The 26,401-nt window shown below is 32.9% G+C and overlaps 3 protein-coding genes across 3 annotated transcripts in view; 2 read left to right on the top strand and 1 right to left on the bottom strand.

The window, feature by feature from the left end:
- The first annotated feature begins 1,936 nt into the window (after positions 1-1,936).
- Positions 1,937-6,972, top strand: LOC139517386 (cell division control protein 42 homolog). Its single transcript, XM_071308371.1, has 4 exons — positions 1,937-2,201; positions 3,019-3,077; positions 5,010-5,213; positions 6,450-6,972. The coding sequence occupies exons 1-4, from the start codon at positions 2,057-2,059 to the stop codon at positions 6,645-6,647; spliced, it is 606 nt and encodes a 201-aa protein (XP_071164472.1). The 5' UTR covers positions 1,937-2,056; the 3' UTR covers positions 6,648-6,972.
- A 2,654-nt stretch (positions 6,973-9,626) lies between these two features.
- LOC139517381 (galactose mutarotase-like) lies at positions 9,627-24,648 on the bottom strand. Its single transcript, XM_071308364.1, has 8 exons — positions 23,687-24,648; positions 23,044-23,174; positions 21,668-21,825; positions 20,989-21,198; positions 16,476-16,557; positions 12,583-12,727; positions 11,868-12,039; positions 9,627-10,245 (listed from the first exon to the last, which is right to left on the bottom strand). Exons 1-8 carry the CDS (start codon positions 23,752-23,754, stop codon positions 10,165-10,167), a joined length of 1,047 nt encoding a protein of 348 aa, XP_071164465.1. The 5' UTR covers positions 23,755-24,648; the 3' UTR covers positions 9,627-10,164.
- Positions 24,644-26,401, top strand: part of LOC139517363 (zinc finger protein 595-like) — a 23,128-nt gene continuing 21,370 nt past the window's right edge. The window contains exon 1 of the mRNA XM_071308327.1: positions 24,644-24,945. The gene's annotated coding sequence lies outside the window, so the exon portion shown is untranslated. The remainder of the gene's footprint in view (positions 24,946-26,401) is intronic.

Below are 26,401 nucleotides of genomic sequence, written 5' to 3'. Positions count from 1 at the left end.
TTATTCACCACCTTTTTTTTTTACTCTGGACGTAGTATGGTTAAAAGTATGGTTGAGGTACCGGTCTTTTGTTGAAGATCGTATATGACGTCCTTCCTTTTTTGGGATAATTATTTGCTGATTGGTTTTGTTCTTGTATCTGTCTGTTGATTTTGTATTTTGGGTGCTGCTTCCAGTGTTCACCATAGAAATTCCCTTTATTCACATTTTTTCTATAGGAAATAAGGTTTAATAGGTTAATTTGACGGTAACAAAAATTGAGCATTCAATAACCAATAAATTTAAAAGAATTTATAATTGGCAAAACTGTAAAAAAAAACGTCATGGTTAATTTTCCATAATAGCTTGCATGAATGGTGTCACTATTGAAGCAGATATCACTACACATATACATTTTAAACACATCGACTTATCTTTGGGTCGTGTTGCTTTTTATTTCAATTGTCGTTTTTACTTTTGTTATGGTGGAATACGTGTCATTTGTTTAATTTTCACACAATACTAAATTCATTAATCATCAGTACTTGAAAATTGCATGCGTATCCCTAGAGTATATGAACGAATACAAAACACTAATCTGCAAATACAAACGACTAAAAAAGAACTAGTTTAACTCTATATCAACTGATTTATTTGTTATGGGTCTATCCGAATAACCTAAATGAAAACTAATTTCGTATGCCATTTTTACATTCTTTGCTGGTAACCTCAGTACATATATGAAAACTACATTACTTTGCGGAATTTTCTATTATTTATGCGTTATAATTTTGTATTTGGTGCGGCTTTCAAACTACTTTAGTTCGAGTGACAATCGTAAGTCTTATGTACACGTCTGGTGCACTCATTAATATACGTCTTGTATATTTGATGATCTGTTACAGATCTTTGATGGTAGCTTATAAGATAACTAACTTCTCTACGTTTTTACAGATTTTTGCTGGTAGACTTAATGAATAGTAATTTCATCTTACATTTTGACATGCCAATGTTCATAACTTAGTTAACAATAATTTCTTCGTACGTTTTTACCTTTTTTAACCTAAGCATATGGAATTCTTCATTCTCCTTACTTTGTGACAGGTCTTTGCTGGTCAACTATGTGAAAAGTAATGTCTGCATGCTACAGGTATTGCGGATAGATCTTCCCTGTTAGCCTTTATGGGAATCATTTTCTCCTTACCTTTTTTCTGATCTTTGCTATTAGCCAACGTTTTTCTGATCTTTGCTATTAGCCCACGTTAAGATAAACACTGCATAATTCGTTCTTATTATTTCACAGATCCTTGCTTGTGACATTTATAATACCTAGGGCTAAATATTTTTGTAAAATAACGTCTATTGCAAAGCGCGCGCAATCTAGATTGAAACCATTACTTCGTGGCAAGCAAAACTATCACAATTGGTAAAAGTTCTTTCAATCAAAAGAAGATCAAAACAGGTTAAGTAGAGGATATAATTCTCGTATTATACAGATCTATACAGGTAAATGTAACAATCACAAACATACTAGTTTATTTCTTGCCTAAATCACTGTTTAACAAGATCAAAGAAGGTGAAAAAAAAAACAAATACACCGTTTGTTAAGACTTATTCTCATCAGGTATATAAATTGTTTTAAAAACAATCTTGGTGATTGACGAAATTATTGTAATAAAAGATGACGTCGATAATTTTTTTTTCAGTCCAGTCCAATCACTGCAATAAAGAACGGGTACAACAAGAGAATGACGTCACAACAATGTTTTAACAAAAAGTTTTGAACTTAATAAAACATTCACGAAATAATTTTCGGGAAAATTGAGTTAAAACAATACACTTACACAAGTAATTATTGATTAGTACGAAATACTAGGAAATCCGTATCTACGCCCCTATTAACATCATTACATGTATACATTAATATTATTGATTTTTCACTGAAATGTGAATTTTTCATTTCTTTCCTGTTTTTCCGATACACAATTTATACATTATCTACATTGTAATATTCTTAATCACAATACTGTACATACATATCGACAAATGTTACGATAAAAAGTGAGACATCTGCGCCATGAAGTATGAATTGCTGGGTAAACTTAGTTTAAAATGTGTATTAGTTGGAGATAGTGAATGTGGTAAAACTGTTCTTGCTTCCAGAATAACATCTAAGGAGTTCAGAGCGGAATATGTACCTACTATGTTCGACAATTTTGCTGGTAAAGTAATAGTATATATATATATATATATGTAAATGTAAGCGTGAAAATCGCAGAATAGACCCAGGAGAAAAGATATTAAGATAAAGGTTTTTTTTCAAAGTTTCAACCCTTCTCCCATCAAGGATTCATTTTTGGTTCCATAGACGTCTATCCCACATGGTCGGGTTAAGTTAAGTAAAGAGCCTATGAAATATATCTGTATCTTTATATACTGCTCAAATGTCTACATTGTAGGTTTATATATATATTAATATAAATTCAACACCTATCCTTTATTCAAAATAAGTACCAAAAGAGCCTTTTCAACTATATATTTCCTTAGTTTTCCGGTATACTACTGTTGCCTTTATTTTCCAACCTGTTTCTTTCACTACTAGATCCATCCATTCATTCATTAAGCTGATTTCATAAAAGATCATCCCAATAAACATGAGGAAGTTATACGAGGTAAAGGAAATAAAGAGAAATAGATCTATCGAAGCAAAACAATAGACTGAAAAAAACATATTGACGTAAGATTTAGGTGTCAAACAATGGTATACGTTCAAGATCATAATGGCTTTTGTTAAATCATATATCAAAATGCCTATTTTGTTATACCTTTATTTCGATATTTGCAAAACAGGTATTTTTTTTTTATTAATGTACATTTATATGTATATTGTCTAACTTGTATGCCGGATTGCTGTAACTAAATACATCTTATGCACACACAGGTCTATAAGTTGATTATTCAAGATGTAAAATGAGTATCCATACACATAAAAATATTTTTTTATTTGTTAGATAATTTAATTTTTCTCCACTTTTTCAGCAACAATATTTGTTGATAATGTACCATATCACCTCAGCTTATTTGATACTTCCGGTCGGGTAAGTTTTCCTCTTTCCGGATTATGATGAATTATAATGTATTTTACAAGTTCAACTTTCCATAAAAGGTTTGTGTGCTTCGCAGTATTATGACTAACGTCAGCTTTGTGTAAGGTTGATTCTCATGGGAACATATTTTTTTTAATTTCATAAGTGCTTAAAATATGAGTTTGTTAGCTTTTGTTTTTATTTTCGTATACTTTAAACTCAATTGCAGTTTTTCTCTTCCTTCAAAAAAATGTTGCTTGTATTGGACAATTGAAAATGTATTCGAATTTCTGCTTCAGAACTTTAGAATATTAGTAAATTGACACAAAAATGTGATCAAACCTAGTGACGAGAAATTGGGCGCCATTCTCTCTGATGGCTACGAATGAGGGACTTTAGAAGTAAAAAAATCCCTCCGATTTTTACCCCTAACAGTTTCTGTACATAACTAGTGATATAGAATCGTTTTCACAACAGTGTGGTCGAGACCATTACTTGGCGCGCTCATGTCATCAGTTGATTTGGTCAGATTATGTGCTTGTTAGGCTGTAAAAAAACTCATCCTAGATACCAGGATTGAAATTTATTACTTGCGCCAGACGCTCGTTTCGTCTACAAAGCGCTCAAATCAAAAAATGTTAAAAGGCCAAATAAATACGAAGTTGAAGAGCATTGAGAACCATAAATTCCTAAAGGTTTTGCCAAATACATCCACTTATCCCGTTGTACTTTTTATTGGCATTTAAAGGGGCTCTAGCTGTCAAATTCATGGTCACCGATATGACTCAAATTCTCATATTTGATTTATAACAATGAAAAACATTTATCTACACTATCAAAAGTCTAAAATAAACAGTTTACAGAGCATGGGGTAGATAAAATATAGGTTAGTTTCGTGTGTATTTTAGTCCAGACGCCATCTAATTAACTATCGATTTGACCTCAGATGACCATATAAGCGATGTAAATATAAATAAAGATATGAATAGATTGAACCAACACGTGCAATTGGACTTTTATAGGTCTGTTTGATTTTATTTTATAGATTAAAAATAGATGTTTCTCATTGATTTTAACCGTATAAGAATGATTTTATGTGCACCGAATTAGTAATCAAATGCTTTACCGTAGTTTCACTTTCATTGTTGACATTATTTTTCTTTAAATAACCAGTACACGTACAATGCATGCGTTGTCAATCTCTAGCTAGGGGTTAAATTGAAGTTCACATGAATACGGATTTAAAGAGGTCGACTCATTCACTTGCAAGTGAAAACCTATATTATCAATGTTTCTTAGCGTAATTTGACAAAATTGAACCTTTTTGGCTGCAAAAAGCGAATAGTTATTTCACTATTTCACCTTCATTATTGATTGAACAAAAAAAATTAAACTTTAGATGTTTTATATATTTCGTAGCTAGTGCCCCTTTAAACATCTTTGTCGACAAAAGGTTCTCAACGACTTAATCAAATAATTTTGAAAACATGAATAAATCCTTGCGTTTTGATTAATATTGAATATTCTTTACTAGTGCGTGTGTGTTATGTTTAAAAACATTTTTTTATAACTTTAAAAGTTACAATATATGTGTTGGACGTCAAAGCGCTTCAACAATAGCTATTGTCTAATTGTTCAATACTTCTCATTATGTATCTGTTTTTGTTTGTGCTTGTTTAGGGTTTTTTTTGTTTGGGGAGGTGGTTGACATTTAAACATATAGACAAAGTGTTTAAAGTCTCTGTAAATGACAGTTTATTTGTAACTCTCATCTGTTTGGAATTTATGTAATAGTGTAAGTACTAGATGTCTTGTCTAAATTAACCTTGCTTGGATTTTGTCTCGTTAAAAATAAAATTTCCATTGATTTGTACCAACAATTGAAAAAAATATGTGACGTCTTTAAGCCTACATAGTATAACCCAAACCCAATTTTTTTTCTAGGATGACATAAGTTCCAGTAAACTCAGAGTTTTGTCATATTCTAAATGTGATTTGTTTCTGGTATGTTTTTCTGTACAAAATGAACAAAGTTTAAAACATATTGAAGAAAGATGGATCCCGGAAATACGCATGCATCAACCAACCACACCATTTATCTTAGTCGGAACACAGATTGATAAAAGATTTGAAACGCCAGATATACAGGTAAATAAATGTCTAATTAGCTTGTACTCAAAATGAAATACTAAACTATAATCTATATTAGAAAAACAAGACACAACGGGTTAATCGTTTTAATGATACCAAACCTTCACCCTTATCTAAAAATGTATATATTCATCACAGATAAACAGAAGCCCTTCTTATTATTATCTTCCTTATGCATTAGTTTTTGTGTTGGGCGTGGAAATCAAGTCACGTTGGTAAAATTTATATATAACTTTGCAAAATCATTTTCAGTTATTTAGCGACATTTAAGTCCTACCTGCATATCGGGTATATGTCCATAAGGAGAAACGATATTCCAGAGCTCGCGTTTACCTTCATTATAGCCTTAATATAAATGGTTGCTGTTTATGTGGAAGCTATTGCACAAAGAGTTTCTTAAGCTGGATTAATCTATCCGATTTTATTGATGTATTACATGATATATGAAATTGCTTGAACAATGTGGACTATGCTACTGTAGTGTTGGATAATCTCGTTTATGAAATCCAGACTTGAACTTGAAATGGACAACCTAACAGATGCTTCTAGTGTAACAGGAACTGCTGGTTCGACAAGAGTACCAGATTTAACCCCTTTGTATTTAAAAGGGTGTTTTTGCTTCAGTGTTTGTTGCTGTATAATTTTTTTTTTATTTTTAAATGTACTTTGTTGATACTGATAACGAAACAGTCTTAATTTTTGTCATAACAATCCTTGTTTAGATTTCCTACTTTTTTTAAATTCTGGAATTCAATAATTTAGCGAATTTGTGACGTCGAAACTGTAGTAATTTCTTTGAACTAGATAAAAGACATTAACAAAAGCAATGTTGTGATACCAAATGATCGGTTATACAACATGAAAGATTTATCAGGATTAAGACGGCGGGTGTCAATAGTGGAGCAGGAGCTGGTGATCTTTCGCACTTACTGAGAGGAGTTTGCGTGTTTTAAAAATCTTTGTTAATCTGTGTGTTGTTTAATTGACTGCTTTTAAGTTTATTTTTTCTTCTCTCGGACATGGCATTGTCTGGGTTTTTTTTTTTTTTTTTCTAGTTCTTGACATGTATTGTCTAATTAGTATATGCCCCCTCTTTGATAAATTATTCTAGGCAAGAATAATTGATTTAAGTCACTGAAAACTCGCACAAAATTTGAATTGCCCAAACATATGCAGTTTACCATAAGATCATATTAGCAATGATTTAATGACAGTTATGTATTTATACTTCAGGTGAAATCAAATATAAAAGTCTCTCCTACGCTAGCTACTGAAATGGCTATTAGAACAAATGCTGAAAGTTATATAGAAGTGTCTGCTTTGTCAGAAGATGGTGTTGACGAACTTGTGAAAGAAATAGTTGTGACTGTAAACAAGTCTCCAGTAGACAAAAAGCAGAAGAGCACATGCAAATGTTGTAAATTACTTTGATACACAATACATTTTAGCCTTTCCAATTTATTTATACAGACTCTTTGGGTTTTTTTTGAAAATGCATAGTCATACTTACAGAAAGGATATTTGTGATGATACAAGCAGTCAAATATAATTATTGTATGTATCCTTAAAGCTACGTTTTGGCTTATGAATTTTCAAAATGCATAATAATGATGCAAGATTTTCGGAAATGTGATATTAGTTACATAAATTATTTGTCAAAATCTTTGAAAAGTTTTATAATTATTTGTAAATAATTCAGTTTGTGCAATTGTTTTTTTATTTATTTTGTACAGAAAATAAAATGTATTTCATATTTTATAATATTTATTTTAAAATGTATTGTGTATCAATACTCGTTTCGGCTTTCAAACTTTTGTATCTGTGCGTCACACATAGGTCTTGTGTGGACAAAATACACTTCTGGCGTATTAAAATTTTGAACTTGTTGCCTTTTGTTGGCTGTTGTTCGTGTGATTCTTTGTCAATTGTGTTCTCCAATTTATTTATATTGTAGTCCTGTGTTGTCATTTTGATGTTATATTTCACATGGCCATAAAAGTGCGAGGTTTGGCATGCCACAAAACCAGGTTCAACCCACCATTTTTTCCTTTAAAAATGCCCTGTACCAAGTCAGGAATATGGTCATTGTTATATTATAGTTCGTTTCTGTGTGTATTACATTATAACGTTGTGTCGTTTGTTTTCTCTTATTTTTGAGTGTAAATTCACATTGCGATAAGACGTGTCACGGTACTTGTCTATCCCAAATTCATGTATTTGGTTTTGATGTTATACATATATGTTATATTTGTTATTCTCGTGGGATTTTGTCTATATGTGTTACATTTTAGTGTTATGTCGTTGTTCTCCTCTTATATTTAATGCGTTTCCCTCGGTTTTAGTTTGTTATCCCGATTTTGTTTTTTGTCCATGGATTTATGAGTTTTGAACAGCGGTATACTACTGTTGCCTTTATTTATAATATACATTTCAATATGCATTTGTTTTATAAATAAATGTAATTCGAAGAAATTAAAACATTTTTCTATCTGATCAAAGGATTTCTTAACTATTATAACCTTTGATCTTATCAAACATAAGTGACATATAACGATGGATAAATAAATTAATTCATGTAATAATGCACTCTTACGTACACCGTGCAGTTTGAGAAAAGCAATTGTTACTGACTGAGATACAGATGTCTTATATTTCCAGCCTTTCCGTATCTTAATATTTTGCAGTTTTAACTCAATGGGGTTGTTTCAATTTAGTGAAAATTGTTTGGTATATATGACAAATAGTACCAGACTTATAATTTAATACGCCAGACGCGCTTTTCGTCTACATAAGACTCATCAGTGAAGCTCAGATCAAAATAGTAGTAAAGCAAAAGAAATACAAAGTTGAAAAGCATTGAGGACCCAAAATTCCAAAAATTTATGCCAAATACGGCGAAGGTAATCTATGCCTGGGATATAAAAAAAATCCTTAGTTTTTCGAAAAAAATAATTTTGTAAACAGAAAATTTATTAAAATTACCATTTAATTGATATTCATGTCAAAACCGAAGTGCTGACTACTGGCCTGGTTACACCCTTGGGGACGAAACGCCCACCAGCAGTGCCATCGGCCCAGTGGTGTAAATAGGTACCAACATTGTTCCCATAAAACCATACTTTTTAGTGATTTCCCTTATATGTTAGTCTGTAATGAGAATAATATCAATGACTTATAAGTTATATTAAGCACTTATTATGACCATCAATCAGCCGAATTAGCGAACTTATATAAATGGCAGAATTTTATGATGTGTAAATGAAAGACATTTTTTTATAATACGAGGTGATAAGCTTTCGAAAGTTATATTGGTTTCAAAGCGCATCTACCAGATAAGACTTGTCATTTTGGTGTTATATTTCACATGGCCATAAAAGAGGGAGGTTTGGCATGCCACAAAACCAGGTTCAACCCACCATTTTCCCCCTTAAAAATGTCCTGTACCAAGTCAGGAATATGGCCATTGTTATATTATAGTTCGTTTCTGTGTGTGTTACATTTTAACGTTGTGTTTCCGTTGTGTCGTTTTTTTTCTCTTATTTTTGAGTGTGAATTCACATTACTATAAGACGTGTCACGGTACTTATCTATCCCAAATTCATGTCTTTGGTTTTGATGTTATATCTGTTATATTTGTTATTATCATAGGATTTTGTCTAATGCTTAGTCCGTTTCTGTGTGTGTTAAATTTTAATGTTGTGTCGTTGTTCTCCTCTTATATTTAATGCGTTTCCCTCAGTTTTAGTTTGTTACCCCGATTTTGTTTTTTGTCCATGGATTTATGAGTTTTGAACAGCGGTATACTACTGTTCCTTTATTTGTTAGTCTCAAAGTCACGTTCGTGCGGTACTTACCACCCACTTTAAAAACTTTGGGAATTTCTTGTGTCAATGCACTTCTACTTCGGCCTTATTTGGTCTTTTCACATTTTTATTCTATCGTCACTGATCAGTTTTGGTACACGAAAAGCGCGTATGGTGTTCACTTTTTTAAGCATAGTACTATCTTTATTAGTTTTTATACGTTTTCACGTCTTCTGGATTTTATATGATTTCCTCAGCTTTACCTTTTAACCGTATTGGTATCTAAATTGGTATGAACATCAGTAAACTTCTATATTGCCTTAAATCTTTTCCCTTTCATGGTTTAAAGAGGGTTAAAGAATTATTTACATATAGTTGTATATTTTAGAGAACGGCATGTCTGCACAGGAAAAGCGTATGGTATTTACATTTCTCGGATTCTCATACAAGACCACGGAGCAGAAAAGTATTTTGGCATGTTGTTGAAGATTTTAGACAATATTCGACCCTTCACCACTTTCGAAAGCTCAATAGTAAATAAAACATTATTCAAAAATTACACTCATCAATGTGAAAACGAGCTGTGTCAAAATATTTATAATTCCAGTTTTCTGTAATGAATTTAATAATCATCATTTTGCTAATTTTTAACACATTTTTTAACAAGTCAGGATTATGACAGTTGTTGTCCATTTGTTTGATGTGTTTGAGCGTTTGACTTTAATTTTGCCTTTTCATTAGGGACATTTCGTTTTGAAGTTTTCCTCGGAGTTCAGTATTTTTGGGATTTAAATTATTACTACCTTAGAATGCGTAGAATTTAGAAATATATTGAAGCACTGGCTACTGATCACTGGTGCCTTAGGGGAATAACATTCCACCCAGCAGCAGAACAAAATAGTTTCAATAAACCATATATGTTTACAATTTCAATAAATACGATATGTGTTTCTGAAATAGGTTTTAACTATTTCGCTCAAGACAAAAACAAATAGTTCCTTCGATATTATACGTCATTGCTTGCGTAGTCTGTAATATCAGGCATATTGTTTTATGTTCTTAGTAGGTAATATGATGTGAAGACCGTTCTAAAATTTTTGTTTTTTTTGTGGGTTATTTTGTGTTTTTGCAGCTTACAATGTTAATCACGCCACTGTACAAAATTTGTAAATCGATGTTTGTCTGTATGTCTCTCCTGGCCTTATTATAACATTTGGAAAATTGTCCTGAAAATAAATAAAAATCATTTAAAGAAATAGATATGAAACAATGGTCTTAGAAGGGATAATTAAAATGTTTCTTATGAATAGTTAAATAATATACAATGTACATTTTGTACAACACAGTTCGATTTTCGATAAAATTTCTCTTCAAAACAGTTTAAAATGCTTCATTTTAAGGCCTTCATGTCTATTGTTCAAGTTTAGATGTCTTATGTTGTTTTTGTCCTTGGGTTGTCGCATATCTCTTCTCATTGACGTAAAACAATATCTTCCCGAATTCATATTGTAGATCTATTTGATCGTTTAGGTTTAAACTTGGACGATTAACTGGCAATGTTTAAGTTACAACAAACCTTAACATTTGATAGGTACGGTTTAAACATTATTAATTGGAACTGCTTAAGCCCTGGTCACAACGAACCCACGACACATCTATGCAGCCACACGACTACAATTTTTTGTCGTGTCACTGTCTTGTGGCTGTCGTGAGAGCGTCTTTCCACAGTCGTGCGATAAACACATCGTCGTGGGTACCAAAATAAACAGTTTAAATAAAAACAATCGTACGACAATTTCACGACTGTCGCAAGACACTCTTAATACAGTCGCACGATTGTTATAATATTACCAAATTTCGTACGATCCTCGCACAACATTGATTGTCTGTCGTATGACAGTGGTACGTTCGTCGTGCGACATATTTTTGTTTTATTTAGAAAAATACAATTCGGCGTGTAACAGTGACGACATTATCAGCAGGGTCGTCTCCATCACGTTCCGAATCGTTATTTGTTTCAGCTTGTGGTAGGGGGTCCTCCGTCTGGTCAACATAACCCACGTTTACTGCTACAACCTTTCTTTTGTTAATTTTTCTTTTCGGGGGCATCCTGCTTTAAACTCGATGAACAATATAAACTAATACGAAAAACGTCGTTTATTTGGACCGAATGTATAATGACATTGAACAATATTGAAAGCAAATGGCAAATCGCACACAAAAAATGGGCTTTCATATACTAGTAGAGAATGTTGTGCGACAGTCGTTCGACAGTGGCACGACAGTGACGCGACAGTAACACATGCATCCAATGACATGAAAACATGAAAAACAGACCCAAACAACTCACAATTGTCCTACGACTGTCGTACGACTTTCACACGACTCACTTGCGACAAACCCACAACAGTACAATTACAATTCTCTTTTTCTGTACTGTACCCATCGTGGAACCATCGTGAACATGTCGTAGCTGATGTGACCACTCGAAATTTGTTTTTTACATTTTACACGACAGTGCCACGAAAACTATAATTTATAGATCGTCCACGAAAAAATCGAACGATCTGTTGTGACCGGGCCATTAAGCTACAAAAACCCCTCATATCTGCATATAAGTAATTTTATACTAATAAAAGTTTCCTGTGTCATATATCTTAGTCACAAATACCACTTCTATGTATCATCCTATATCTATTGGATACAAATTTTATTGATGCATAATATAAAATCAATTACCGCACTATACAAAATAGGCGTAATACAATATCTGAGCTATCCAATTTTTCAAACGTATTTATATTTTAAATTGCTATTCCTTTATTGCCTAGTTACGTTTTAGACTTACATGATTAACACTATCGGCATAATGCTGTGATTCCAAACATATTGCACTAAACTGTTTGTAGATGGCGCCACCTTTACCCTTGACATTATCTAAGAAGTATGAAGTGTAACTCTGGAGACCAGGCTCTGTTGAAGAGACTTCCAACACACGACCAGATGGAGGATGCTCGACCCTACAATTATAAATCTTTTTCTGTAGTGATTATGATACTATATGATTAAATATTCAAATGCAAGTAATAATCTTGTTTAAATAACATCACCAGTTTCTCTTATCATTATAAAGCAATGAACATTTACATTTTATCAGTCTGATCATTTATTCCTTTCAAAGAGATTTCAAAGAGAGTTCCCCTCCTTCAAAAGTATAAAGATATGTTCCACATGAGTAGCATCTTCTGACACCTTGAAATACCTCTCTGGAGATAACTAGAGACTACTAGATTCGGGAACTAGGAACCGCGGCGCCTTATTGAATGTGATGCATAAGTTCAACTCAATCCCTTGGCGTAAACACAGCCATGATAATCGTCGTTACACGTCACCACTTTCGATGATAACAATCAAAGTGATAACATACGGATTGTTTTATTTTTGAACAAGAAGGAATACATTTATGTTTTCATATGGAAAATTTTAAAACAATCTTTCCGGAAAAAATATTGCCACAGTATTCAATAAAATACCAAATGTTATTAATACACTGTAAAAGTTACCTTGCACTTTTTTTCATTTTCCCGCTTTCACCAACACAGTAATTTATTGTCAAACCTATGCCATCATCTATACTACTTAGTCTGTCACCTAGACGTTCTGGTTTGCGGAAGTCGTAAAGCGTACCCTCCACTTTGGCTATTTCACCTTCAAATATATATTCAATAATCAAAATTAGTCTTTATCTACAGATTATCTATAGTTGTTTTTGGGACATAAAACACCTGTAATGTTTCTTGCCAGGTCAAAATGTGTGTACATGTAAAGCAAAATATTGTCCTATGAAATATTGTACCACAAGACAATATTTCATAACTATGTATCATGAAATATTGTCCTCGTCTATGGGAAAATGTCCAGAGAAGGACAAATTTGCATAGTGAAATTGTGTCTGTATATAGACAATATTTCACAGATGAATACTATGGAATTTTGTCTTGTTAAAAGGAGGTTATATTTTGTGTGAATTAAGACAATATTTCATAGATAAATACTACGAATTGTGTCCTGTTAAAGGGAGGTTATATTTTGGTTATATTTCGTGAGTATTGAGACAATATTTCATAGATAGATTGTCATGGAATTTTGTCTCATGAAGTGGAGGTTATCAACATTTATCTTACCTCCTATACATTATCAGGAATATGATTGGTTAAAAGCGTCCGCGTGCAAACCGTGTATATTTGATATTAGGTTAGTAGGGAGGCGGGGCTTATCTCATACACGGTTAGTAGTGGAGTTACGTCCCTTTATATTCCTTATTAGGTAAGAAGGGGGCGGGGCTTATTTCATACACGGTTAGTAAAGGTGTTATGTCCCTTTATAAAAAACAAAACGGTACTGAGAAAAAATCTTAAAAGTTCCAACAGACGAAGAAATTGATGATTAAGATTGAAAAAAAATCATAAAACACATTTAAACCTTACAAGTCGTTATTGTTGGCATCTGTTTTTGTAGGATCAATGGAAGTATTTTCTTAGTAGACTTTCTCATTTTGAGAATCACTAGTCTTAATTTCACACGTTAAGATAGTCGGTAAGATAAATTCGTTACATAGTGTGCTAGTGACGTAATACGGTATATATGGGGTCAGTAAATTCCATATGGGGATTCGAGCTTCGCTCTCACCCCATATGGAATTTACTGACCCCATATATACCGTATTAGGTCACTAGCACACTATGTAACTAATAATATTCATGTATATAGGAATTTTTTCTGTGCCTGTGTATATATTTACAAAATAAGCGAGTGTCAGTACATTACTTATATTTGTACAGTATAATGTAATAAAATGAAACCTACGTTAGACAATTCTTTAATCTATAATAAACCATTTGTAATGTTTCTATGCAAATTTGAAACTCACTGTTAGTAATGATATAAGTTCTCTACTATACAAAACAATTTCAGTTATAAATCTAAAAATGTGCATGCTGCATGCTTGTGTACTATTTCTAATAGTGAAATAATTGGATTAAAAAATATTTTCAAAGCCAGTATTTCATAGTGAAGCATTGTCATGAACAGAATTTCATAGTGGAATATTGTCCAGAAGGAGGTGACAAACTTTCATGGACAAGGACACTATTTCATAATGAAATATTGTCCAAGACAATGTTCCATTATGAAATACTGTCAGTGGAAAATATTTTATATGAAAATTTGTCCGATAAACAAAATTTCATTGAGGACAATATTTTATATTACATACATCGTATAAAAGGAGAAATATCTCAAGAACCTTATACTAGATTGCAACCTTTAGTTCTTAAACATATGATCATCTATAATAAGAACAACTTCCTTATTGATTTTAAGATCCTTATATCTATATGTAAAGGCAAAACATAAATAACTAAAACAGACATACAGAAAGATTTGGTCACAAATAACTTGTCATGTGGTAGATCCTTATGCATTGCTAAGATCAAAGATATATTGTTATTATTTTAAAATAGACCAATGGAGTGAGAAAGTACAAAAAAAATGGGTTGCCGGATAATAGATATTTATTTACCAAAAAAAAACATGACATTGCACCGAAACAAAAATATACAGTTGCAATCAGTTATAACAACTCATAACATCTGCCATGAACTGTCATCAAAACTGTTCTGGAACAGTTTCTGTCAAAACCATGTTCTGCTCTAGAACGGTTTTGGACATCTGAAATCAAGAACAGATTCAGACTGCAATTTTTTTTCTATTTAATCTTTTATATAAATGTGATTTACGGGGAAATCTGGCTTACTTCCCTTGTTATAAATCATAGAACAGTTATATGACAGATTTTTCTAACATTTCGAAGGAGATTACTGGTACAAACTTTATGACAGTAGAATTTCGACATTACAGATTTCAAGGTCAAAGTCATATATTAGATATACACTGAAACAGTTAAGGGATTTTCAGAAAATAACATCTGAAATATTATTATTAAATCAAAACAACCGCAGACGCAAGGATTCCCATTGGTACCAGTTTGAAATAGAAATACCAAATTTATATCATTACAAGAATAGAGTGAATCACTTCCAGCTTTCTGTGACTTTTATCAATATTCGATTCAGAAATAAGTTGGGAGAGGTATTGACAGCTTCTGTAGTTGTGTTGTAGTAAAATAATAGATGGATTTTTCTTTTTTTTTATCCAGAATGCGATTATAAAGGCATCTTTCCGTTTTTGTAATTTTACTTTTGTTTTACATTTTTTTTTATTTATTTGCCTTTGATTTTAACAGTAAGGCTTAAAATGCAGTGAATAGTGGGAAAATTGAAATGCATGAAGACATTAGGTGGTGACTTTCGCTTGTTTTCTTACTGCTTTCATTATATGTGAAACAAAATGTTGGATCTGCTTATTTACACCAGACTGTCGGCATCCCAATGGGAACAAACTGTGCCCCTCTACTTGCCGACTTGTTTCTTTATTATTATGAGGCTGACTTCATGCAGGAACTTCTTAGGAAGAAAGATAAGAAGTTAGCAATATCCTTTAACTCTACTTTCCGCTATATAAATGACGTTCTTTCACTAAACAATTCAAAATTTGGTGACTATGTGGAACGCATATATCCCATCGAATTGGAGATGAAGGATACTACAGATACAGTTAAGTCGGCTTCATATCTTGACTTACATCTAGAAATTGACAATGAGGGTCGGTTGAAAACAAAACTTTACGACAAAAAAGATGATTTCAGCTTTCCATTTGTGAAATTTCCATTTCTAAGTAGCAACATTCCAGCAGCACCTGCATACGGGGTACATATCTCCCAATTGATACGATATTGCCGTGCTTGCATTTACTATCATGATTTTCTTGAGAGAGGGTTACTGCTCACAAGGAAGCTATTAAACCAAGAGTTCCAAATGGTGAAGTTGAAATCATCCCTTCGTAAATTTTACGGACGCCATCACGAGTTGGTTGACCGTTATGGAATAACCGTTTTACAAATGATATCGGATATGTTCCTTACGTCGTAACTACAATCCCCTTCCCTTTCATGAATGTGACCTACCGAATTAGACTACTTACCGGATTTGTAATCACATAAGCAACACGACGGGTGCCACATGTGGAGCAGGATCTGCTTACCCTTCCGGAGCACCTGAGATCACCCCTAGTTTTTGGTGGGGTTCGTGTTGTTTATTCTTTAGTTTTCTATGTTGTGTCATGTGAACTATTGTTTTTCTGTTTGTCTTTTTCATTTTTAGCCATGGCGTTGTCAGTTTGTTTTAGATTTATGAGTTTGATTGTCCCTTTGGTATCTTTCGTCCCTCTTTTACAATGTTAATTACATAGTTATTTATACTTTATCTTGAATGCATTCAAATGCATAAAACTTGAGTGGACTATTTAAAGATTTGGTATCATTTAAATCAAAACTTACCAGACGGAATAAAAGCTTTGTCTTGCACTGTAAAGGAATCCGCATGTATTGTCAGTACGTGGTCGTCTATATTCGGCGAACCCTATATCAATTGTAATTTAAATTTAAATATGATACAAACCATTAGAGTTAACGATAAAACAACGAAGTATTGAAATCTATAGTACACTATTAGAATATTTTTTTTAATTTTTTTTCAATATAACGTAAAACGCGGAAAGAATTAAATACCAAAGGTGCAATATATATTTTATTTCTTACGACTGTTATAAGCAGTTCATTTATCTACTATCTTAATCCAGATTTACACATCAAAAGTAATACATAGAACTATACAATTCAAACTTGAAATTTAATGATTTAACCCATCTTTAGATTTCTTGCCTTACAATTTTATGTATATTTTGTGTTTGATTTCCTCTACTCAGTGGAAAATACTTGATAAAGGTCTCGGGTAAATGTACGTACCCGATAAACTCTGCATCAAACAAAAGTGTCAGTTAGCTAGAAATGTAATATAAAGTTATTCTAGTCCTAAGTATCATGGTCACCTAAGACCTAACATAGTTGTTCTAGTCCTAAGTATCATGGTCACCTAAGACCTAACATAGTTGTTCTAGTCCTAAGTATCATGGTCACCTAAGACCTAACATAGTTGTTCTAGTCCTAAGTATCATGGTCACCTAAGACCTAACATAGTTGTTCTAGTCCTAAGTATCATGGTCACCTAAGACCTAACATAGTTGTTCTAGTCCTAAGTATCATGGTCACCTAAGACCTAACATAGTTGTTATAGTCCTAAGTATCATGGTCACCTAAGACCTAACATAGTTGTTTTAGTCCTTAGTATCATGGTCACCTAAGACCTAACATAGTTGTTCTAGTCCTAAGTATCCTGGTCACCTAAGACCTAACATAGTTGTTCTAGTCCTAAGTATCATGGTCACCTAAGACTTAACATAGTTGTTCTAGTCCTAAGTATCCTGGTCACCTAAGACCTAACATAGTTGTTCTAGTCCTAAGTATCATGGTCACCTAAGACTTAACATAGTTGTTCTAGTCCTAAGTATCCTGGTCACCTAAGACCTAACATAGTTGTTCTAGTCCTAAGTATCATGGTCACCTAAGACCTAACATAGTTGTTCTAGTCCTAAGTATCATGGTCACCTAAGACCTAACATAGTTGTTCTAGTCCTAAGTATCATGGTCACCTAAGACCTAACATAGTTGTTATAGTCCTAAGTATCATGGTCACCTAAGACCTAACATAGTTGTTTTAGTCCTAAGTATCCTGGTCACCTAAGACCTAACATAGTTGTTCTAGTCCTAAGTATCATGGCCACCTAAGACTTAACATAGTTGTTCTAGTCCTAAGTATCCTGGTCACCTAAGACCTAACATAGTTGTTCTAGTCCTAAGTATCCTGGTCACCTAAGACTTAACATAGTTGTTCTAGTCCTAAGTATCATGGTCACCTAAGACCTAACATAGTTGTTCTAGTCCTAAGTATCCTGGTCACCTAAGACCTAACATAGTTGTTCTAGTCCTAAGTATCATGGTCACCTAAGACCTAACATAGTTGTTATAGTCCTAAGTATCATGGTCACCTAAGACCCAACATAGTTGTTTTAGTCCTTAGTATCATGGTCACCTAAGACCCAACATAGTTGTTCTAGTCCTAAGTATCATGGTCACCTAAGACCTAACATAGTTGTTCTAGTCCTAAGTATCATGGTCAACTAAGACCTAACATAGTTGTTCTAGTCCTAAGTATCATGGTCACCTAAGACCTAACATAGTTGTTCTAGTCCTAAGTATCATGGTCACCTAAGACCTAACATAGTTGTTCTAGTCCTAAGTATCATGGTCACCTAAGACCTAACACAGTTGTTCTAGTCCTAAGTATCATGGTCAACTAAGACTTAACATAGTTGTTCTAGTCCTAAGTATCCTGGTCACCTAAGACCTAACATAGTTGTTCAAGTCCTAAGTATCCTGGTCACCTAAGACTTAACATAGTTGTTCTAGTCCTAAGTATCCTGGTCACCTAAGACCTAACATAGTTGTTCTAGTCCTAAGTATCATGGTCACCTAAGACCTAACATAGTTGTTCTAGTCCTAAGTATCATGGTCACCTAAGACCTAACATAGTTGTTCTAGTCCTAAGTATCATGGTCACCTAAGACCTAACATAGTTGTTCTAGTCCTAAGTATCCTGGTCACCTAAGACCTAACATAATTGTTCTAGTCCTAAGTATCATGGTCACCTAAGACCTAACATAGTTTTCTAGTCCTAAGTATCATGGTCACCTAAGACCTAACATTGTTGTTCTAGTCCTAAGTATCATGGTCACCTAAGACCTAACATAGTTGTTCTAGTCCTAAGTATCATGGTCACCTAAGACTTGACATAGTTGTTCTAGTCCTAAGTATCCTGGTCACCTGAGACCTAACATAGTTGTTCTAGTCCTAAGTATCATGGTCACCTAAGACCTAACATAGTTGTTCTAGTCCTAAGTATCATGGTCAACTAAGACCTAACATAGTTGTTCTAGTCCTAAGTATCATGGTCAACTAAGACCTAACATAGTTGTTCTAGTCCTAAGTATCATGGTCACCTAAGACCTAACATAGTTGTTTTAGTCCTAAGTATCATGGTCACCTAAGACCTAACATAATTGTCATGTAATATAAATTTATTCTAGTCCTAAGTATCATGGTCACCTAAGACCTAATATAATTGTCATGTAATATAAAGTTATTATAGTCCTAAGTACCATGGTCACCTAAGACCTAAAAGAGGGACGAAAGATACCAAAGGGACAGTCAAACTCATAAATCCAAAACAAACTGACAACGCCATGGCTAAAAATGAAAAAGACAAACAGATAAACAATAGAACACACGACACAACATAGAAAACTAAAGAATAAACAACACGAACCCCACCAAAAACTAGGGGTGATCTCAGGTGCTCTGGAAGGGTAAGCAGATCCTGCTCCACATGTGGCACCCGTCGTGTTGCTTATGTGATTACAAATCCGGTAAATAGTCTAATTCGGTAGGTCATATTCATGAAAGGGAAGGGGATTGTAGTTACGACGTAAGGAACATATCCGATATCATTTGTGAAACGGTTATTCCATAACGGTCAACCAACTCGTGATGGCGTCCGTAAAATTTACGAAGGGATGATTTCAACTTCACCATTTGGAACTCTTGGTTTAATAGCTTCCTTGTGAGCAACAAACCTCTATCAAGAAAATCATGATAGGAAATGCAAGCACGGGAATATCGTATCAATTGGGAGATATATACCCCGTATGCAGGTGCTGCTGGAATGTTGCTACTTAGAAATGGAAAGTTCACAATTGGAAAGCTGAAATCATCTCTTTTGTCGTAAAGTTTTGTTTTCAACCGACCCTCATTGTCAATTTCTAGATGTAAGTCAAGATATGAAGCCGACTTAACTGTATCTGTAGTATCCTTTATCTCTAGTTCGATTGGATAGATGCGTTCCACATAGTCACCAAATTTTGAATTGTTTAGTGAAAGAACATCATCTATATAGCGGAAAGTAGAGTTAAAGGATATTGCTAACTTCTTATCTTTCTTCCTAAGAAGTTCCTGCATGAAGTCAGCCTCATAATAATAAAGAAACAAGTCGGCGAGTAGAGGGGCACAGTTTGTTTCCATTGGAATGCCGACAGTCTGTTGAAAAACACGTCCTCCGAACGTAACAAATATGTTGTCAATCAAGAAATCAAGCATCTTGATAATATCAGTTTCAGAGAATTTTTTGTTTGAATCAGAGTGATTCTTTACAAAGTAGGATTTATCCCTACCTAACATAGTTGCATACATCTACATCATTTTGTCTCTGTTTAAAAGTTGTCTCCTTGGCAACCATACTAAATTTTTCTACTGCCTTTTCATATCGTTAACATATTAATTTTTTTTCATTTCCATTATTAGGTTTCGAGTAAATATCTTTCATTATGTAAAGTGTAGTCATTGTGTTCAGTAGTATGACAGAGAGAAAATTAAGTTCATTTATTATATCGAAAAAATCAAAGTATTGTGTCTGACGGACAGGGTCTCGAACGTTTGAATCATTCCTGTCCAGTTGCTGACTGGTGACCAATATGGAGTCATTCTGTTAAGTAGTGTTTCAAATACGTATACGCTGACGAATCATTTTTAGACGAACGGACAGAATTTGATTGCAATATAACCCTATTTTGTATGGCAGTTGATATCTAATAGTTCGTTTCTATGTATGTTGCATTGTCGTTTGTTTTTGTTACATTTTAATGATTCTGTTGTTTCGTTGTTTCCCTCTTATAGTTGGTGTGTTTCTTACAGTTTTAGTTTGTAACCCGGATTTGTTTTCTGTCAATCGATTTGTGACTTTTGAACAGCGGCATATTACTGTTGCCTTTATTTATACCCCTCTATAATTCGGGGGTAACAAATATGATATCAAAGCAACAGAAATGAACATGAATCTTACCTGGCCATTTAGGTTAAAATAACAGTGATTAGTCAAGTTAATTGGCGTAGCTTTATTGGTTGTTGCAGTATAGTCTAATATCAATGAATTGTCATTAGTGAGTTCATATGTCAGCTTTACAGATACTTCCCCCGGATAATTTTCTTCTCCGTCGGGACTTGTGTAGGTCAATTCGACTTTTGAACCGTTTATAGAACCATTCCACACAACCTGTATGAAAAGATCATTTCAGATAATTTACTTTTGTGAATAAAAACCTATGATGACATTAGCATCTAGAAACTAAATACTTGACATAGCTGTATTGCGTAGTGGTATACGTGTCATTTTGTAACTTATCCGACAATTAACATTATGACTAGTCGAAATTGTCTTCAACAATGTGACATAGGTCTAGGTACTTTTAAAACCATTGAAAAAATATGATTAAAACAACTGTAAGCACGTATTGTAAATTTGAATGAGATTTTTTTTAGCAAGATTATAATTATAATATGTATAAAGACTTCGTTTCTAGATACTTGAAGTTGTTACGAAAATTGATCCATGCTAAAACATGACTTTACGCATCCTTTTTAGTTCATCTTTGATTGGTTTTTTTTTCTTTGTTATATCGTAGATGCATAAGTATACATCTCTAATCAATTTGGAAATGCTGCATTGTATACCTGTGACCTACCTTATTAAAGCCTTTTACTCCACCGTGTAAATGATTCGTCCCATCATTTTGAGCAAGATTATATTCTTTTCCATCAAGCGTAAACTTTGCACCAGCAATTCTATTTGTTACTCTCCCACAAACAGCACCACAATACGGATCATTTCTCTGTTCGTAATCTGATATTGTAAGTTAATCAAAGTTAAGTTATTCTAAAAGGTTATCAATTCAACACTGTAATTAGATCTTTGTATATTGTTGTATAGGTATAAATATTGCTTGTGTTATCAGTAAATTACAAATAAACATTTTACTTATGAAAATTCACGGCTCTACAATCTGTAATACCTGTATTTTGGCTTTGCAAAAGGTTATGGTTTTCTCTAATTGTTAATGAGTTTTGACGTCTCTAGATTAAATCCATTGAATATTCTAGTCTTATCTACATGATTTTTGTAATAGTTGCTATTGGATTTGATGTTGCTGTCAGTATACTGCGAGTACTCTCAGATCTGTACTAAATGTCTTTTTTGTTGAAATATGAAGATACCCTGCCACATCCGGTGTGATTTCGTATTACTTGCTTTTTTCTGCTTTATATCAATCCAATGAGTTACGCCGTTTTCAAATGATTTTCATAGTTTGTTCATATCGTAACACTACTATACCAGGTGCAAGTTGACGTCGTCCGCAAACATGTTAAAACACCGTCACATTCTGTGTGTGGCTGTCCGGCGATGTTAGAAGCTTGCAATTCAGTGGTTTTCTTTTGTGGTATTGTACATAAATTATGCCGTTAGACTAGTTGCCTTGTGTTTTAATTGTTTAACATGTGTCGTCAGAGCCTTTCGTTGTTGACGATGATATTTGGGCATTGCTATATTGTTAAAAGCTGTACAATGACCTGTAATAGTTTTAACATCTATGTCATTTGGTGTCTGGTAGAGAGTTTTCTCATTCGTATTCAACCCACATTTTTTTTTTATCAATCAAGTTCTGCAATTTGTATTGCAAGGTATATTTTTGTAATCACTTATAGAGTGTATAAATTGAGTTGCTTAAATACACATCATTTGAACTTCGTTTGATAGTCTCATAGGGAATCATACCTCATCTTCATTATTATGTTACAAAGAGTATGATAAGACTTTGAGTCTTGGTTATCAACAAATCATAAGATGTAGAGAAAAACTCATCCTAATTAACAACTTTTCTCGAGCTGACCATTTTTACAACAATCAAACAAAACATTTTTGAGGGAATTTTAAGTAAAATTTATTCATATTTACAAAATATAAAAACATAGATTTCAAGAAAACAACGTGCATTCGTATTTCGTATCCAGAGTAAAAAATATATCTCCAATTTTTCAAACTTGTGGTATGTAATGTAATAACCTTCAATATTGTCAAAGCCTAGATTTACGTCTGCTATATTACCGTCTCTATCGGGAACCAAAATGTCTTTCACTATTGCACCATAACTGATTACCCTTATTGTCATTTTATTCTGGTTGGTCATTGTAAATCTATAAAATAATGACTTATATCACTTATTTTTTTATAACATTGGATTACATTTTGCCAAACCGATGAGTAGACACAACAAATGCAGTATTTTAAATTTGAATAACAGCATTTAGTTAACCTCATTAAACATTATATGTATTTTAGCTTAAGAAAGGACAAAAGCTTTTCAACTGCATTATGTCTCTCATTTGAAGTTATAACAATGACAATGGTTTTCTCGTTTGAATTGTTCTTATTGTGTAATGGTGCACGTGGAACATTTAATAGCTTCCTGGCTACACAGTTCTGGTTTTCCCCATTTATGAAGGCTGCAATTCAAAGTTGTTAGATTGATAAGTTAAACATAATTTATTTATAAATCTATCTTCGATGAATATCATATGCTTATAGTTATCTTGTAAATATGTGTACATTAACTTGGTATTTATAGTCATAATATGAAATCTGTAACGTGGGCGTTTTATTTGCTATTGATATTAATAGACATCATATTGATAGTTTGTTTACTTACAGTTTGATGTCTTGTCCATCACTTGTCGTCCCAAAATTTTCGCTCGAAATATTTACTTCAGTAGACATATTTGCTATTATCTATTTATGTTTATCCAAAGGCAAAGTACACACGTCAAGTACGGTAACCCATTACTGACAACTTCGTTTCTAAAAATAAACATTATTGACCACAACTTTGTATGGTCATTTGCGACATCAACAGAGATAGATTTCAAATAAGTATTTCGTTTCGTTTCTTCCGTAGTCATCTTTGGCATGGACCCCCTTCTTTCATTTCTATGTAATTTTAAATACAATAACTATAAACATGATAAATGAAAATAAAAAATAATAATGCATTTATCTCTTTTATCATCTGAAATATTACTAATTGAATTCTGTCCAAATAGGTGAACAGTCTTATAGAAAGCACGTACAATGATTAATCGGATTTAAAATCATCAAATCTGTAATTTCTGAGTACATATACTTTTCTTTACAAACTGTATGCTGTTGATGCATTAATTTTCGTTTAAGACAAAAATAGCTGACTTGAAAGGTACACCATCTATACTTGCCACTATACATTATATGCTGTGTAAAATCATAGATTAAGACGACGAGGACAAGCATTACTCGACCAGCGAAAGCTATATTATTTTTATAGCGCAGGTGGTCGAGTGGTCCTACATGTATGTTGGGGTTTTTGTTTTAAAGAAAAGTAACAATTTTAATTATATTTCGCAAATTTTATTATGAGTGTAGCAAGATTAAGTATCAATAAAAAGTAGAAATTTCGTATTGTTGGATCCTCAAGCTAAATTCAATTAATATGTAGATTTTTTTAAAACGTTGTTAGAAAAATACATCTCTACTTTTTTATCTTTTAAATCTGAGAAGACCATTTGTTATTAGAAAAATATTATATATGAGACAATACTGTTTTAAAGTAGCAGATGGCCATACAGAAATATACTATTAATTCGAAACTAATCCAGTTGATATATGTCGTAGAATTGGTATATTTAAACTTTTGTTGAATTGTTATATTGTTTTAAATAACTACATAACACTGTGACTTGTTTGTGACACCAGGAACTTAGTCTAGCTTGTGAACTTTTATTGTACATATCTGGATCAAATTTAAGCAAGAGGAAAAGTTACTGGACACGTTGCCGGAGATATTGTAACGATGTCACTGAAGCAAAGATTCGACGCATGATTTTTCAACACAGAAAAGTCAACTATTGAATTGTTCTTAAAAATACAAGATAGAAGGTAAACCATAAAAATATTTGACATTGAAGCATAATTATCATTCCAAACTTATTTATATATTTTGAAGGAAAAAAAGAATCGTTTCTCATACCTGAAGTGTAATTACTACTACTTTACGAAGCTGCTATACTGTTACTCTCCGTCTTGACATGTATAATAACTATGGTACTGGCTGCGTATATCTTGCATCTCTAGGACACACAATCTGTCACTTGGAAAGTGGTTGATAAACGAAAGAAATTTTTTTAACAAATCTAACGATGTAGATTATATAAAAAAAAATTCTAGGAAGTTATCCAAAATTGTGGTAAACAAAATCTCAAAATTCAAGGTACTTAAATCTGGTAGAACATTAAAAATCCTATTGAAGGTGTGCTTTTGATATTTGTGAGTCCGGGAACTTTATATCCATTTTTCCATACCTTAGTTTTTTTTGTTTTAATTCATGCATAAAAAGTGAACAAATATTTTACATGAGTCTTGAAGGTATGAATTGTATTTAAGTGTTGGGAACGAGTTTCATGTTGCTTTCGTTCCAGGATTTAGGTACAATCCTACTTATTCTACTTTTGGCAATTTTTTAGCCATTTGAGAAAGATTTTGACAAAACTGATACATTGAAAGATACTCAGATAGTAAAAGACTGTTTATTATTACTTCTTTCGTGATGATATAATATCATGGATATTACCCTACCAGACGTTTTCTTACTATTAATTTTACGCTTGTTTTCCGGGTTGCCGTTTCCTTGACTATTACCCCACACTTGTGTTATTCTTATTATCTATTTATTTATATATGATATACATGAAGTTCTGGAATTTCTAAAACTGTGGTATTGTGACTAATGGTCACAAAGTTATAGCCAACAAGCCAAATCCATGAATAGAAGATACACATTTTTATTTTATGGTTAAGACGGAGAATACATTCCTATGAATAGTAGTAATGGGTTTAGAAGGGGTTAATGTTACGAAACGATTCCCTAACATAATTAATGACAAAGACTTTTAAGTCCATGGTTTGGTAAAGGAAACCCCAAAATAATTCGGACGTAAAAAGAGGTCTACAATGGCATTATATTGTATATATTCTGAGAAAAAATCATTTATTTCTGATTCCGGGTTTAGGTAAAGAAGCGAATAAAGATGTATTCTATAACCAGATAGTATATTAATAAGCAGAAATAACGACGTCAATTTAATCCCACAGAAAACCCTGCATAAATATCATTTAGATACAAAGTTCATGACATTATGTGAGAAATTGCGGATAAAAAAGAAGGACAGAAGGAAGACCGAACAGACAGGATCATCCTATCAGTACACCGCCGGTTTAGAAATTAAAAAAAATGCGAGTTTTTTAAAATGTCACTGAAACAATTTTATCTAATAGCTAAAAGCTTGAAATTTTGCAAGCAACTGTACATTACTCCTATCCGAAGCTTTATCGAAAT

This window comes from Mytilus edulis, chromosome 3, assembly GCF_963676685.1.
Source record: "Mytilus edulis chromosome 3, xbMytEdul2.2, whole genome shotgun sequence".
NCBI classification, from domain to species: domain Eukaryota; kingdom Metazoa; phylum Mollusca; class Bivalvia; order Mytilida; family Mytilidae; genus Mytilus; species Mytilus edulis.
The sequence above is the reverse complement of the archived record's forward strand: the minus strand, read 5'-3'. Positions and strand labels throughout refer to the sequence as shown.

Bases quoted from the DNA above. Each gene is read 5' to 3' on its own strand.
- LOC139517386 (XM_071308371.1), top strand. From the start codon at position 2,057: ATGAAGTATGAATTGCTGGGTAAACTTAGTTTAAAATGTGTATTAGTT. The intron at 2,202-3,018 runs GTAAAGTAATAG...CCACTTTTTCAG, and splicing joins TATGTTCGACAATTTTGCTG to CAACAATATTTGTTGATAAT. The intron at 3,078-5,009 runs GTAAGTTTTCCT...TTTTTTTTCTAG, and splicing joins TATTTGATACTTCCGGTCGG to GATGACATAAGTTCCAGTAA.
- LOC139517381 (XM_071308364.1), bottom strand. From the start codon at position 23,754: ATGTCTACTGAAGTAAATATTTCGAGCGAAAATTTTGGGACGACAAGT. The intron at 21,199-21,667 runs GTAGGTCACAGG...CTTTTCATACAG, and splicing joins GAGTAAAAGGCTTTAATAAG to GTTGTGTGGAATGGTTCTAT. The intron at 16,558-20,988 runs GTAAGATTCATG...CAATTGATATAG, and splicing joins ATTTTAACCTAAATGGCCAG to GGTTCGCCGAATATAGACGA.